General features: G+C 43.6%; 4 protein-coding genes across 4 annotated transcripts; 1 reads left to right on the plus strand and 3 right to left on the minus strand.

The window, feature by feature from the left end:
* Positions 1-746: 746 nt before the first annotated feature.
* Positions 747-1,350, minus strand: BGW36DRAFT_428478 (uncharacterized protein; the record flags this gene model as incomplete). Its single annotated transcript, XM_046220553.1, has 2 exons — positions 747-943; positions 1,008-1,350. The coding sequence occupies 2 exons, from the start codon at positions 1,348-1,350 to the stop codon at positions 747-749; spliced, it is 540 nt and encodes a 179-aa protein (XP_046071406.1).
* Positions 1,351-3,413: 2,063 nt separating this feature from the next.
* On the minus strand, positions 3,414-4,353 carry BGW36DRAFT_398018 (uncharacterized protein; the record flags this gene model as incomplete). Its single annotated transcript, XM_046218353.1, has 4 exons — positions 3,414-3,796; positions 3,872-4,049; positions 4,105-4,231; positions 4,304-4,353. The coding sequence occupies 4 exons, from the start codon at positions 4,351-4,353 to the stop codon at positions 3,414-3,416; spliced, it is 738 nt and encodes a 245-aa protein (XP_046071407.1).
* A 1,879-nt stretch (positions 4,354-6,232) lies between these two features.
* Positions 6,233-6,891, minus strand: BGW36DRAFT_452023 (uncharacterized protein; the record flags this gene model as incomplete). Its single annotated transcript, XM_046221836.1, has 1 exon — positions 6,233-6,891. A coding segment is annotated over one exon (594 nt), but the record flags the coding sequence as incomplete, so codon positions are not given.
* A 1,391-nt stretch (positions 6,892-8,282) lies between these two features.
* On the plus strand, positions 8,283-12,432 carry BGW36DRAFT_428480 (putative kinesin; the record flags this gene model as incomplete). Its single annotated transcript, XM_046220554.1, has 3 exons — positions 8,283-8,388; positions 8,439-8,589; positions 8,646-12,432. The coding sequence occupies 3 exons, from the start codon at positions 8,283-8,285 to the stop codon at positions 12,430-12,432; spliced, it is 4,044 nt and encodes a 1,347-aa protein (XP_046071409.1).
* Between the last annotated feature and the right edge of the window lie 3,796 nt (positions 12,433-16,228).

Consider the following 16,228-nt stretch of genomic DNA (forward strand, 5'->3'; position numbering starts at 1 on the left):
CCAGTGTCACATCCGAGAAATCAAGTGTTGAAACCGAGTGTAAAAATTGAGTGCTGACATCCAGTATTGAATCAAGTGAAGTCCAGTGTAGGCGCCAATCTGAGAGATAAACTAACAGGTGCAATCTCACTGGAAATACTAAGCTTAGGGAGAGAGAATTGAAGCTATCTACAAAGTGTGTGCCTTCTAGTAAGCGAGCGAACTCTCGAGTCACGGGACTCGAGCTGCTGCCTTAGGCCATTGCTTCTAGGCCGCCACATCCGGTGTTAAATTCCAGTACTAAAATCAAGTGTTGAAGTCCAGTAAGGTCTTCTCAACAATTAACAGGGGGCTTATTCTGCGCTAATACAGTAGTTTGCCACAACGAGAGTAACACCTAGAACTAACTACTTTCTAGTACTTGCACTAATGATTGTCCTAGGAGGATCGAAGGGGACAGAGTTGAGTCCCAGTTGAAAAGGTGATACGAGTAATTTACGAGTGTATTAATTCTGTAATAGTTCAGTACCTCAGCGGAAAAATTACAGTAACCAGGTTATTCCGACCCTAACTATATATTTACTACAGTAGTAGTTCTTGGCAGGTGCCTAGAACAAAAAGCTGAGAATATTTCAGGTGTAACGCTGATTGTGCAAAGTACTGTACCATTGGAGTATCTTATCAGAAAGCCTGTCATGACTGGTTTCCTGAAAATCGGTCTCAGATAGATCCCATTTATCATTTGAAGTATTCGGTTTCTCTGTCTCCTAAATATCAACAAGTATGACAAGTTTGGTATTGCCATCACTACCTTCCAGCCATCGCCGTGCATCTTCAAAGAGTTTGTTTGTAGGCTCACTAATACCAACCTCTAGAACTACATCTGGCCACTTACATTCAGACTTCATGAGAGACGCATCTGCTTGTTTTATAGAGCCACTAAATTTGTCGGCCAATGAAAAATCTAAGAATATAGTTATATTTATGAAATAACACATATAAGGAGATAGAGCTAACAGTTAAAATACCTGCACTTCCAGTCAAGAAGTATCGCGAGCCAGTACCACTCAACCTATCTCGTATTTGATGAAAGACTTCACGGACCACATCAGCCGCTGCCTCATTCATCCGGCCTGGACGTTCTTTCAACATAATACATGCATTCTGAGCATCATATTCCACACCACGAATATCATCACCAACTTTATTGATCCAGTTCTGATACTCAGCAGACGCGATCTTGAACTTGTTAATCACAAGAGAACGCTCAGAGATACGTCTCAGCTCAATAGCATTGTCTGCGGAAAGATCGTCCAAAGAATGAACTCGGTCAAGCATACGGTCAATTTGAGATCGTGTCTGATTCTCCATATTGGTAGCAATTGATACAGTGCTTTGCAGGTTCGGAGTAACAACCAGAACTCTCTTCTCTTTCATCTGAAACAATGCCAAGAAACGCTATGATATAAATGGTATAGCGTAGTATTTATGTTAATCCGGAAACATCTCGATACCAATTTTTATTTACAGTATATGTACGGTGATAAAATACAAATCTAGAATATTCGACTTAAGGTCTGAACACGTGTTCTGAATTTGCCTGGCAGCCTAGTAAACCTGGCAACCTGCTAAGTTCATTGCATCTCAGTATTTTGTATCTACAGTATCATAATGCAGAGACATCGACATTTGTAGCAGGGCTATTCTCTCATTTGCTGGTCGGCTAGTGCTCCGGAGTACTGCTGAGGAGGAACCATCCTCATGCAGCTGCTAGTCGTTCTTTTGAGCCTGTTAGCTGCAGTCCTCAGGCAACATGGTTTAGGATCCGAGACTAACCCTATGGTAACGCTAATCTTAGGTTTGTCGGTGGCATGTATTCCTTCGTGGCAATGAGTTACGGTTCCTATAATGACGATAATATTTCGCCCCAGCCTTATGAATTATGGGAAAGCACTCCTTTATACGCCCCTACACCTGGTTATCTGAGCGAGACTATCACGCTACGCATATATAGTCCTTGCCCCAGCCATATATTCGTTGAATCATGAGAATCACAAACGGATTAACTATGTTTTATCCTGTCTATTTTGTGGAACGAGAAAAAGACATATAATGAGTAATCATCAGTCTATATCCATTATCTGATTGAGTGGAAGGTTACTCTTAACAACCGAACAGTTAAGAGAGTTATAGAACCAAATTTGGTGGTTGCACCTGGGATATACTGGGAGAAATCTTTGAAGAAAAAGGTGCAGAGTGTTGAAAACCGAAAAATATTTACTAGTCGAGGTGCTCGTTTAGAAGATATTATGATAATGGCTTTAGTGTTAAACGACCGTTCGTAAAAACTCTATTAAAATTTTGAAGGTACAGATATCGACTGGGCGATGATAGAAGAGCAGCTTCTTATGTGGGAGGGGCTATTTTGCAGGGGGAAAAAGCTTAAACTTGATGTTTGTGTTAATTATGTTGCAGATGAAAGTGGTCTAACTTTAATAAGGAATGGCGAAAAAAGGAACACGCGATCAGTGATAAATGGGATGTTTACCGAACTCAGCGACCAGATTGATGCTGAAAGGAATTCTGGTCAAATTATTCCTTGGCGGGAGGTATATGATAAGATGAGATGCTCTGGACCGCTGTGTAAAAACTCTGAGGGATACTGCTGGCAGGATCCTGTTGGTAAAAAATACTATAAGCTCAATACGCATCATTTGAGATATCTTGTTGATATGGTAAAGAGGAAGTTTTTTAAGCTTGAGACTCACGATGATGTTCCGGAAGAGTTCTGGGAATAACTCTACGCGGAGGAGCAAAGGTTTCTGGAGCGAAAACAGAGATCTAAGAGACACCAGTCAATAGAGTCGCTATGTCTGTCAATCAATATCAATGTCTTACCATCTCAGTCTTCTTAATCATCTATGATGGTCGTATCAGCTGGTTCTCCGTCTTCAACGTCATATTCATATTTTAGATCCTCCTTGATGGACTCGCTTGTGGTCCCGGATCTCCCGTTAGATGAAGCAGTGAAGCAATATGCTAATTGGTAAAAGTCATGGGTAGTTTCTTAAGAGATGAAGGATCATGTCGATATTGCTTGCAGGGTGGTATTAGCAAAAGGCTACGACCTCAGGCAAATAGATGAAGATTAAGACTGGAAATTCTTTACTGAACAGGGTGTGATGGAGGGGGTGGCATGTCGCTTTATCCAGGATATCTGTGAGTGGTCAACCCACTATGAGCCTCTTTTTTAATTTTGGCATCGTTTTTTAGAACGCATGTTTATTTCACTTCATTAGATTAACCGCTCCGTAATAGTTAGTCAAGGTTTTGCTAATGTAATCTTTTCCTTAATGAGTAACGAGCCCTGTTAATTATTAATTAATTTGATGTTCAAACCCACTCGTCATTTGGAAGTCTATAAATCACCAGCTTCACTTTATAGGAGAGAATAAAGAGGCTTTTTGGTTAACTTGCTTCTGATGCCCGCCGTCGGTATTTAGCAGTGTTATGCAAAGATCCGTTGTAAAATCCGGGAAACGTTTCAGAAGTTCGTCAAGAAGAATATTATTTGTTCTACGTTGGAGAGTCGCCAAATGATCCTTCGTTGAGGCTACCAGCGCATTCCTAATCTGGTTATCGGATTTAGGTGTTGAACGATATATTTCCTTAATAGTGGCTTTGAAAGATCTCCTGTTGGACATATTATGAAATGAGGCATGGAATTTTTTCTTTGAAGCCACCTTTAAACTGTCGATCTGAAGATAATCGGCTTGAATATATATTAGAATGTGAAAATGGCATGCAGTAGTGACCTCTGCTTCTTGCAGCACTGCGGTATTTGGTGGTGTGGGACTGCTTTTAATTGTATCGCTTCCCACAGCAATAGGACCAAAGTTCCCTTGATGAATCTCTTGTGATTTCTCCGAATTGATTTGCTTCTCTCCATCCTTGTGATAGCGTCCTGCTGTCTCAATTTCGAGTGTATAATCGTCTATATAGAGGAATTGGAGCACTTTCTTAACTAATATCGGCTTTCGGTCTTTGAGTTTAATATTTCTGGAGGCCTCCTGCAGATGAACCTCAAAATCAATATTGTTAATGAAGTGGAGAAAGGCGACAAACCTTGAAGTTTCCAGCACAAGCATGCGCAAAGTAGGCGGATTTAGGGTAGACGACGTTTCGGTGGACAGGCAAGACTTCAGCGCCACATGTTATAGTCAAATTGCTATACTCTGGGTTCAAGAACAAGCTGTGTTATTATTCATTAGCGAACTATGCATAGATTGGGAATACAGTTAGGATTGTTATGTCCCGGCCTTACGAGTTTAATAGTTCTGCTGCAGAGTTAACGCTACTAATTGTAGACTGCATTTTTTTATCGTCTGTTCTGTATAACGGGCGTAAAGAAATATTTTCTTCTTTTGGCGTTGCAAATATGTTGTGGTTATATTATTTTGGTGGGATATTTGTGAGTCAGTGAAGTTTTAAATGTAGTGTAAGAGATAAGAGATTCCATCTAACTGCCAACACGACGTGGCATAAGCGCGGTAACTGTGCATACAGTTGTCAATCTGTGGGTTGGGCAAGCAGTCGTGCAGAACTCATCATCGGTCATGTCAATCTAAGTTTACTACGCTTTTTTTGGTAATTTTTATTTTTAATGTTCCTGGTTACTGTAAGTTTGGGTTTGTCTGGAAAGATTATATAGCGGTTATAGGGTCCTACTTGGAATCGACTAGGAGGCTACTAGGTGCTGAGGTAATATAAAAACTTCAATATATTAAAGGTAAACTTATATATTTTAAGAATAAACCGCTTGAGGCTTTTTTAAGCTCTGGGGCCTGTCTCAAGCTAATAAGTATAAAGGATAGATTACTCTTACTTCCTAATAGGGTTCCATATTGCGAGCATGAGGGGTAATTCCCTTATTTGTGATATATCATCTTGAGGTTTTTTCCAATTGGTAGATAATCTGCATGGCTATTAGGCCAATTGCTATGAGCTTGGTGGGCTGGATCTCACACTGCTGGTAGAATCTAGTGAGTAAAACGTATTACAGATTAAGAACGTATTATTTGCGTAGCCTTGTTAAATATGTTGAAAATAAAGGAGTCATTAATACTTATAATAACATTCTTAAGACTATCTAAGAATAGCTCTATGCAGAAGAATAATAACAAAGTGATTAACGACGAAAAGCTTATAATATTATTGTAAATTCATTAGGACTTCTTTCTATCAATATTATTATTCTTTTGACCTAGGCATTCTAGACTATAAGCTTTTTATTAGATGGTGATCAATTAAAATCTTTTAGAATTGAACAAGCTCGCTCGTTCAAGATAACTGAATCCTTTAAAGAAGCCCTTGAAAATTACACTAACTGGCATTTAGGATGAGTGAGCACTGTCAATTCTAAGGAAAATATTATCAGAGCACGCGATATTGTGTTGGCACAGTGTTTTGATCTGCAGCAGATTTTTGTTGATAATGACCTAGGATCTCTCTCTGGGGTTGTAATTGGTATGGCCCGCAGGTTCGCTAATGATGTTCCACTGTGGCTTAAGCATCGTGAATACAGGAACTACGCAGAGGAGCCTGAGGAGGAGTGAAATTATTATAGAGAAATAATTTGTAGAGCGCCGTCATCATATGCTAATCCATTCATTCATTTATTCCGTGCAAACTTTCGTTAAATTTTAAAAACGGTTGATCAAATATACTAGGTCTAAGGAGGATCTGCGCCATTGATTAAACCAAGTGGGACCCTATCCGTGTATGGCTTTGAACCGTAGTTGACAAGTCTTGGGAGGATTTTAAGTTATAAAAGCGTGGAGTGTGCCGATTCCCGCCAGTCCGTGATACAGTAGTCTAAAAAATAACCAATCAGCGAGTGCCTTAGCATGATGTGAATCGCAACGTACTAACTTTATATAGGCAGCCTTCACTCCCTTGGGCATTTTCACACACTATACGTAAAACCACGAGCACATCTTTGATTTAAAATTCAGGAAAAACCATTGAACATAAATATAAGTATTGTCTTTTAAAGTAATAGTATATAGCATTCTGTATTATCATAGATTACATTATAAAAAAAAGAGTTCAATACCAATCGGAACCGAAATATTGATCATCTCGAGTGAACGTCAAATGCCGTGAGTTACTAGTCCCTGACCTTCTGTCCCAGTTTGACTGTGTTCCTTTGAGAGAATCCCGATATGGGGCGCACGCTAACTTGGCACAGCCGGGACACTTGAAAGCGAATTTGCGAGTAGGAACCGAGCAACAGCTGCAAACAACACGGCCATCAACCTAATTCCACCAACATCGGTGGAGGCATGTTTGTTTACTATGAGAATTCTGTTTATTCTTAGCCTGGTCTGCTTCGTGTGACTCCTTAGCCTTTCTCTCTCTTTTTTTGGTAGCTTCCCGAGCCTTCTTTTCTTCTTGCTCCTTCATTTTGTTACGCTTTTGGCGAAGAATTTCTTTCTCTATTTTCCTTCTTTCTTGGTCCTCTCTAACTCTAATTTTCGTCTCTGTTGAGTGTATGTTTTCATTAATAGTATCAATAGCTCGTTTATAAGTTTGAATAATACTATTTTGTTGTTTAACAATATTTTCCTTGATACTTCGCGTTGCGATCTTCTGAAGTCGATCTCTATCTCGTTGCGTCTTCTTCACCTCTGCTTCTTGCGAATTTCTGGAAAAGAATGAAGCGAGGTATGCCCACATTGTGTTTTCTTCAGCTTGTTGCCTCATTATTTCCTCTATTCCTCTTTGTAAATTAAGAACCTCTATGCTCAACGCCCACAAACGTATCTGGGCGTTATATAACTCAATACTCTGCACCGATAGTTGCTTTCGAAGAAGTTCTAGTTGTATCTGCAATTGTCTCAATTCTTGTTGCGCCTTGTTTTGACTCGATTCGGGTGTATTGGGATGTGACGTCACAGGATAGAACTTGGTTTGAGAATATTCCCTGTCATAATCGCTACGTTTTATGGGGTCATTAAGGGTTGAGTATGCTTCTTAAAGCTATATATGCTGTTAGATCTTGCTAGGTCATGGAATAAAGAGATGTCCTTGCCAGTTGGAATTCAGTCGTAGTGGTGGCACTAGGGTTCTTATCAGGGTGCCTAATCATTGCTAGACGCTTATAGCTTGCTTTAAGAGTGGTTGGATCTGCCGACTGAGGGATTCCAAGTATTTTATAGTAATTATGATGAGGCTTAGATCCAGCCATTATGATAAGCTAATTTTGGGTTGTTAATATCATTGGAAGAGTGGAGGCTCCATATTTCATGTGGGGATCAGGAACTGGATCTATAGGTGACGATCTCATGTGATCCTGATTTCTGTCAACCGCTAAGATTGACTACTAACCCAATTCAGGTTAGTTACGTTTATAAAGCCTCTAAATGATTAAGGCGATTTCGGGCTCGACTGTATATATGAAATACCTAATAAATAAAATAGCCCTATCTCTTCCCAACACTTCGATAAGTATGTAGTAAGTTAAAGTTAATAGGCCTTTTAAAGTGCTCCATTAAGAAGATACTTGGAGATTGGTGAATGTGATGTACACTCGGAGGCAAAACTGGTGTCGGGATCTTACTCTACTCAATTGTTTCTCAATTCCTGCGCCAAGTGGAACTAAACTACTTTTAGATAAACGCCAAGACGGCTACAGTTCGTCGTATTACGTATGGTATTGTATCGGACGTACATAGACTTTGGTCAAGTTCTACATTACCTGTTTCTTGGTATACAAGTGACAGATAAATTACAATCAGGCTTACGTTTGGTCTTGGAAATGGATACTTGAAACCAAGAAAATTATTTAATCTTTTGCTGAGAGTATTTCATGAGTTATTTGTAGATTAATGTACATTCAGTCTTCAACCATAATAAACACGGTAGTTGAGTCATGACAGCACGGCGGTTGACAAATTGTTGCATCTGCAGGTTAGAATGCATGCACCGTCATGAACCAAGTGGGTCGAGATGGTCACTGGGTGGATTCTGAGGTTTTAGAGGGCAAGATTCGTTTCCCGCAACAAAGCGGGGCACGGTACAACGCGATCTCAGTCCCACTCTTGGGTCTGAGTTGGAATTTTTAAGCCTGTCAATGAGGGCCCGAAATTCTGCATCATACCCCACCCTCCCGCATTGCTCCATATGTGTCATCAGCGGATTACTATAGAGAAGAACGATGACACGAGGAAGCTCAAGAGGAACGTCTACTCGGACGGCAAAGAGCAGATTCCATATACGGCTTCCGATCCACAATCAGCATCATGGCTCCTCCTGAGTATAATGCCTTCTTCTCAGGGGCGTACAATTACGGACTTCAAGTTGGTCACAACGCTGGGAATGTTGAGACCCACCATCACTACACCGCTGGTAAGTCGCTGTTTCACCCACATGGAGCCGTTTTGACAATAGTCCCGTAGAGCGTCCCGAGACTCCACCCTGTCCATCGCTATCCATTCCGTTCCTTCGCGACCCGGATTTTATTGACCGTGGGACGATCCTAAATCAGCTCCACCGCCGATGTGCTGCGCCAGGGTCCCGGACCGTGCTGGTAGGTTTAGGTGGTGTCGGGTGTGTAAAATGTGCATGCGCTTTACTGGTAGCCATACTGCTAACTCTACGTGCAGGAAGTCACAACTTGCGATTCAATATGCATATGAAACCCACGAGCGATCGCCTGAGACATGGATTTTCTGGGTCCATGCTAGTAACGCCGCCCGGTTTGAGCAAAGCTACTGGGAGATTGCAGACACTGTTAAGCTGTTTGGGCGACGCGATCCCAAGGTTAACATCTTTAAAATTGTGCACGACTGGCTGCGAGATAGCAAGAATGGAAAGTGGATTCTCATACTGGATAATGTTGATGATGCTCATTTCCTTATCAACCGCCTTGATGGTACTCAGGCTCAGGCTGGTCATGAAAACGGCAGAGCGGACCGCCCTCTGCGAGAGTATCTTCCACAAAGCCTGAATGGGTCCATTCTGATAACATCACGAAGCAAGGAAGCCGCATTAAAGCTGGTGGACCAGCGCGATATTATTGCGGTTGAGCCAATGGACGAGCCGCACGCACGAGCACTATTTGACAAGAAGCTGGGAAAGCAGGATAAGAAGCAGGATAATAGCCAGGATATTTCTGAACTTGCAGCAGCGTTGGAGTTTATCCCGCTTGCCATGGTCCAAGCCGCAGCATATATTTCTGACCCGGATCGAGGTTGTTCGCTACGGCAGTATCTCAACGAGTTTCAGAAAAGCGACCGCAAGAAGTTCCGTTTATTGGACCACGAAGAGGGCCAGTTTCGTCGAGACTGGGAGGCCAAGAATTCGGTCCTCACGACATGGCAGATCTCATTTGACAGCATACGCCAAAACCGACGATCAGCAGCCGACTTACTATCGCTTATGAGTTTCTTCGACCGTCAAGGGATTCCCGAGGCCCTTCTTCGTGATCACGGCAGGCAGGAAATTGCAGAGCTAAATGAGGGTGATGATGCAGAAGATAGTCAATCTCAATCTAGCATAGTGGATGAGTTCCAAGATGATATTCTCATGCTGCGAAGATACTCCTTGATCTCAATCAATGTGGACCGAACGACCTTCAATATGCACAGCCTGGTGCAGCTAGCAACACGGAGATGGCTAGAAGCGAATAGCGAGCTGGAGAAATGGAAACGGCAGTATATCCAGAATCTCAATGCACAATTTCCCACAGGAGAGTATGAGAATTGGACACAGTGTCAAGTGCTTTTCCCGCATGCAAAGTCAGCGGCCCTCCAGCGGCCACAGGAACGAGACTCATTACTAGAGTGGGCTGCCGTGTTGTACAAGGCCGCATGGTATGACTGGCGAAAAGGCAATGGGGCTGAGGGTAAGCAGCTGTCGGTTAAATCGATGAATGTTCGGAAGAAACTCCTAGGTCCAGAACATGAAGAAACGTTGGCTGGTATGCAAATGGTGGGGTCAATATACTTGCTTGAGGGTCGATGGAAGGAGGCGGAAAAGCTGAATGTGCGGGTGATGGAGATGAGTAAGAGAGTGCTGGGTGCAGAGCATCCTGACACACTGAATAGCATGGCCAACCTAGCATTGACGTACTGGAATGAAGGACGATGGAACGAGGCGGAAGAGCTGAACGTGCAGGTGATGGAGATGAATAAGAGAGTGCTAGGTGCAGAACATCCTAACACGCTGATTAGCATGGCCAACCTAGCGGCAACGTATAGGAACCAAGGTGGATGGAAAAAAGCAGAAGAGCTGGAGGTGCAGGTGATGGAGACGAATAAGAGAGTGCTGGGTGTAGAGCATCCCAACACGCTGTCCAGCATGGCCAACCTAGCGTCAACGTATAGGAACCAAGGACGATGGAAAGAAGCGGAAGAGCTGATTATGCAGGTGATGGAGATGAGTAAGAGAGTGCTAGGTGTAGAGCATCCTGACACACTGAACAGCATGGCCAACCTAGCAGTGACGTACAGGAATCAAGGACGATGGAACGAGGCGGAAGAGCTGAACGTGCAGGTGATGAAGATGAGTAAAAGAGTGCTGGGTGCAGAACATCCTAACACGCTGATCAGCATGGCCAACCTAGCGTCAACGTATAGGGACCAAGGTGGATGGAAAAAAGCGGAAGAGCTAGAGGTGCAGGTGATGGAGATGAGTAAGACAGTGCTGGGTGTAGAGCATCCTAACACGCTGTCCAGCATGGCCAACCTAGCGTCAACGTATAGGAACCAAGGTGGATGGAAAAAAGCAGAAGAGCTGGAGGTGCAGGTGATGGAGACGAATAAGAGAGTGCTAGGTGTAGAGCATCCCAACACGCTGTCCAGCATGGCCAACCTAGCGTCAACGTATAGGAACCAAGGACGATGGAAAGAAGCGGAAGAGCTGATTATGCAGGTGATGGAGATGAGTAAGAGAGTGCTGGGTGCAGAGCATCCTGACACACTGAACAGCATGGCCAACCTAGCATTGACGTACTGGAATGAAGGACGATGGAAAGAGGCAGAAGAGCTGGAGGTGCAGGCGATGGAGACAAGGAAGAGAGTGCTAGGTGCAGAACATCCTAACACACTAACTAGCATGGGCAACCTAGCAGTGACGTATAGGAATCAAGGTCGATGGAAGGAGGCAGAAGAAGTGAATGTACAGGTGATGGAGGCAAGGAAGAGAGTGCTGGGTGCAGAGCATCCTAACACACTGTCCAGCATGGCCAACCTAGCAGCGATATACTGGAATCAAGGACAATGGAACGAGGCGGAAGAGCTGGAGGTGCAGGTGATGGAGACAAGGAAGAGAGTGCTGGGTGTAGAGCATCCCGACACGCTGTCCAGCATGGCCAACCTAGCAGTGACGTACCGGAATCAAGGACGATGGAACGAGGCGGAAGAAATAAATATGCAGGTGATGGAGACAAGGAAGAGAGTACTGGGTGTAGAGCATCCTGACACGCTGAACAGCATGGCTAATCTGGCGACGATATACTGGAATGAAGGACGATGGAACGAGGCAGAAGAGCTGGAGGTGCAGGTGATGGAGACAAGGAAGAGGGTACTAGGTGCAGAGCATCCTGACACACTGAACAGCATGGCCAACCTAGCAGCGACATACAGAGATCAAGGACGATGGAACAAGGCGGAAGAGCTAGAGGTGCAGGTGATGGAGACGAGGAAGAGGGTACTAGATACAGAGCATCCTGACACACTGAATAGCATGGCCAACCTAGCAGCGACATACTGGAATCAAGGACGGTGGAAAGAGGCGGAAGAGCTGGAGGTGCAGGTCATAGAGACAAGGATGAGGGTACTAGATACAGAGCATCCTGACATGCTGATCAGCATGGCCAACCTAGCAGCGACATACAGAGATCAAGGACGATGGAACGAGGCAGAAGAGCTAGAGGTACAGGTGATGGAGACAAGTAAGAGAGTGCTGGGTGCAGAGCATCCTGACACGCTGAACAGTATGGCTAATCTGGCGACGACATACTGGAATCAAGGACGATGGAACAAGGCAGAAGAGCTGGAGGTGCAGGTGATGGAGACGAGTAAGAAAGTGCTAGGTGTAGAGCATCCCGATACGCTGTTTAGTATCGCCAACCTGGCGACGACATACTGTAATCAAGGACGATGGAACGAGGCAGAAGAGCTGGAGGTGCAGGTGATGGAGACAAGGAAGAGGGTACTAGGTGCAGAGCATCCTGACACCCTGTCCAGTATGAACAACCTCGCCTTCACTTTGAAAGAGCAAGGCCGCTACGCGGAAGCTCTTGACTTACTGCAAAATTGCGAACAGCTACAGATGAAGATTTTAGGCGGTGGCCATCCCGATACCCTATCATCCTCTGCGGCATTGATCGGTTGGCAGACTGAGAAATTGGAGATTGATATGTCAGCAGCCAATGACACTCACGGATAGTGCATGCTCCCCGCGATTCAGTTTAAGCCTGTATCCGTGGTAGAGAGAAACAGGCATTGCAAAACTTTGATCATGTATATGTCCGGTACAATACCATACGTGATACGGCGAAGTGGGATTGTATTTGTTAGAAAATATGGGCGAATTTTGGGAGGCTCCGATTGGACTTCGAGTCGACTTCGACTAGTCGGATTTTTGACCAATTATATGAAAACACTTGTAAAAGGAGGGGTTTGAAATCTTCAAAACCGAGGACATTCCCCCTAGTAAATTGGGTGCAAGTTTGTCAATTACACAGAACCATCTGAATTCTCAATTTTTTTTTTTGCAATTCGTTCCAAGAATTTTCTCAATCAAGTAACGCAGGGTAAAATTACCACGCTAAATCTAACAGTATTTAAGTTTCTCTGAAAGTAGTTTAGCCCAGCTTGGCGTAAGGTTCGAGAAACAATCGAGAGTAGGACCCCGACACCGGTTTTGCATCCGAGTGTACAGTAGCATTTTAATTCATAATTCGTCTATTTTCAAACCTGCATTCCGGAAATGGCCCTTGGCGCTTTGCTCTCGCATACCAACAGTATCAACACACCATTCCAGGAAGTTATCAAAGCCTTGATTGGGGTCCTCTTCATAAAGTTGCCAATTTCGTCTTATGAACGCCTTCAGCTCAGCAAAGAATTCTTCGATAGGATTCAGATCTGGTGAATATGGGGGCAGATACACAAGTTTAACTCCTTTTCTCAAACACATCTCTTTTATCCGGTCGGAATGATGAAAAGATGCATTATCCATAACAAGAACAGACTTTGGCTCTGGCCACTTTCCACAGTGATTAAGGAGTTGTTTGATAAAATCCTCAAATATTGTAGCGTCGGTTGAACCCTGGAAGATACGAGACAGAATTATACCATCCTGGGCATATGCAGGCAAAATCTGATAGCGTCGGCCACGGTGAAATTTGCAAACTTGGATTGGTGCCACACCCAGAGGTGACCATGCTGTGCGCCTGAATCCCGCTCGTTTATCACACCCCGACTCATCGACAAACAGCAGCTGATCTGAGCTGAAATCTGATATATAATTAAAATATTCATTTCTCAGCTCCCTGTTGCGCTCCTTTGCCTTTTGACGTGCTATCTTTTTTGATCAACTGATTGAAGTAAGAGCCTTGCTGATAGTGCTGATTGCCACGTGTATGTTGAACTCGTTCTACAAGAAGACTGCCATCTCATCCAAATATAATGCCGGCTTTTCCAGGAGATGATCGCACAATGCTTCTAGTATTAACGGTGTAATAACTCGTTTGGGACTGGGGCGCATTGAGGGAGCTCTCGCGCTACCAAACTTGTCGAGGTTCGATTGTACAAGATAAACCGCTTTTCGATTACACTTAACTGTGTTGGCAATCTGGGCAATGGTTAGTTGCTGGCTGCCTGTCAGCATATCACATATCATTTGAATTTTTGATGGTGAAAGATTTCGTCCCATTATAGAATATCGCTGATATCTCTAAAATTAATTTGTGCAAAGAAATGAGCGAGTGGACAAGACAAATTCCTGGTGTTAGGTTAAGGTGCCAAGCCAATACAAGTAATTTACGGTAGTGTGTATCTCATTACAACTCAGTACCAAAGATAGACAATTACCATAACCAGGGTTATTCCGGATCTAGCCATATATATACTAGCGTTCTTTGATATTGTTTCAGATGAAAGAGAAGAGAGTATTAATTGTCACTCCGAACCTGCAAAAAACTGTACATCCAGAGGAACTGTTCGATGACCATGGGTCTTTAACGCATTTTTTATATGCTGGAGAGCGGGTTGATAGAGGTACTTGGTTCTGAAGGTTGGCACAGCGACTCCTCGTTTGTGGGTCTGTAGTAGCTCGGCCATTGGTTCAGTATTAATAGTTAAAACCTCCGACGTTCAGATCAAGAGATTTTGACCAATCGAGTACTGACGATGTTAATGTTGAAGGGAGATGATGGTCAGTTGAAATTTCGTAATTGACAAGACACACATATATATATATATACATACAAAAGAAGAGTCATGAAAGCCATTTAATTTCATTATTCAGGATTATCTCTGATATATCTAAGTTCATCTTTTCTATGGCTCATTATTTCCTGATGCTTTGATGTCTCCTTTACGATCATCAGTACGGAATACATTCTTTATAAGAATCAAAGAAGATAAATTTGAATACTGCAGTGCCCCAGCTCCAACATAGGCTTAAGATAAATTGTCTCCTATGTGACGGTTACTAATCCTAACAAATGGTGGATTTATACGAGAATATCTAACATGAGGAAAAGAAAGAAACCGGGGGAAGCTAGCTAGGGGCCACAGCCTCATATACATAGGCAGAGTAGCGCATATAAACGTCAGATATCTCAAGTGCATACAAATATTATAGAATTCAATATCTCCAGAGTATGCCGTTCAATATCTCCCAGTGCGGCTCTGGACCACGGTGTCAACAAAGCCCTAATCAACAAAGCTAACCACTGGTGCACAGCGTGGGCGTCATATCCTACAGTAATGTAAACAACACAGCCAATTTGTATAGATGGCTACGAATATGATTCTAAGAACTCCGCCACTTAAGTTACAGATTAAAACTGATATTATAAAATAAAAGGCAGCTCTCATTTTTGTGATATAATATAGTTGTTATAATCTAAGGCATGTGTGCATTCTGGTTATATGTGGAAGACTGTTCTATCGTACATGAGAGGGACCTAGGGCTCATATATATAGCCAATGGTATACAAAGAACATCTATCTATAGCCTGAAGGGCTTCACTATGGTGAAAGCCCTTCGATCATGACAATAGTACATGGCTTTCCGTTATATGCTCGTAGCTAATCATTATATGAGACCCATTGCAAAAGCTCTTTCATAAGCAGCTTAGAAATCTAACAACCCTATACTGTGACGGTCCTGTTATTAGATGTCCTGGAGCCTTGTATGTGTCTTACTGCTTAACATATGCCCTCGCCTATATCTTCTGCTCGCACACTTGCAACTTTGTTCCTATTCTTCTTCCTTCTTCATGTTTTGTATTCTAGTACACAGCTACCCTAGGTAGGCAATGGGATATTGTTGAGTTCTAGATTGAGCAATCGTTACATATACAATGATACAGTACATGCCATGATTTAAGGGCTTTCACCATAGTGATACCATTCAGGCTATAGATAGATGTTCTTTGTATACCATTGGCTATATATATGAGCCCTAGGTCCCTCTCATGTACGATAGAACAGTCTTCCACATATAACCAGAATGCATACATCCCTTAGATTATAACACCTGCCCCTGTACTCCCATTGTCCAACTGGGAGCCGTCTGACCAGAGCGTCGTCCCTGCGTCGCTGCTTAGGGCTTCTTATAGTGCCTCGCCGGTGCTCAGCACCCTAAAATTTAGGGGTGGAAGGGCATAGCTCGGGGGGCTGTCGTCTCGAAGCCTTCCGACGGGTCGATATCGAGGCAGCCCGCGAGTCAGCGCGCTAGCAGGGACGCTATGTTGGACTTGCCCCGGGGGTTGGGATTGGCCCAGGCCATATCTTCCAGAGGCTGCTCCCCGGGTTAGGCTGCAGATCGCCCTCTCGAAAGGAGACTGGGAGTACGTTAGCGGTTGGGTACCCCTGTGACAGCCCCAAGATTCGGGCGGCGTAGCACCGCTGCTTGGTGTCTAATAGGACCTTTGCTGGTTCTAAGGCTGCCTCTCTGACTAGGGAGCCTATGGGGGTGCCCCCGAGCATACCTGTCACAGCGCGTGCCTGTG

This window comes from Talaromyces proteolyticus (genome assembly GCF_021365285.1).
Source record: "Talaromyces proteolyticus strain PMI_201 chromosome Unknown BGW36scaffold_7, whole genome shotgun sequence".
In the NCBI taxonomy this organism is placed as follows: Eukaryota; Fungi; Ascomycota; class Eurotiomycetes; order Eurotiales; family Trichocomaceae; genus Talaromyces; species Talaromyces proteolyticus.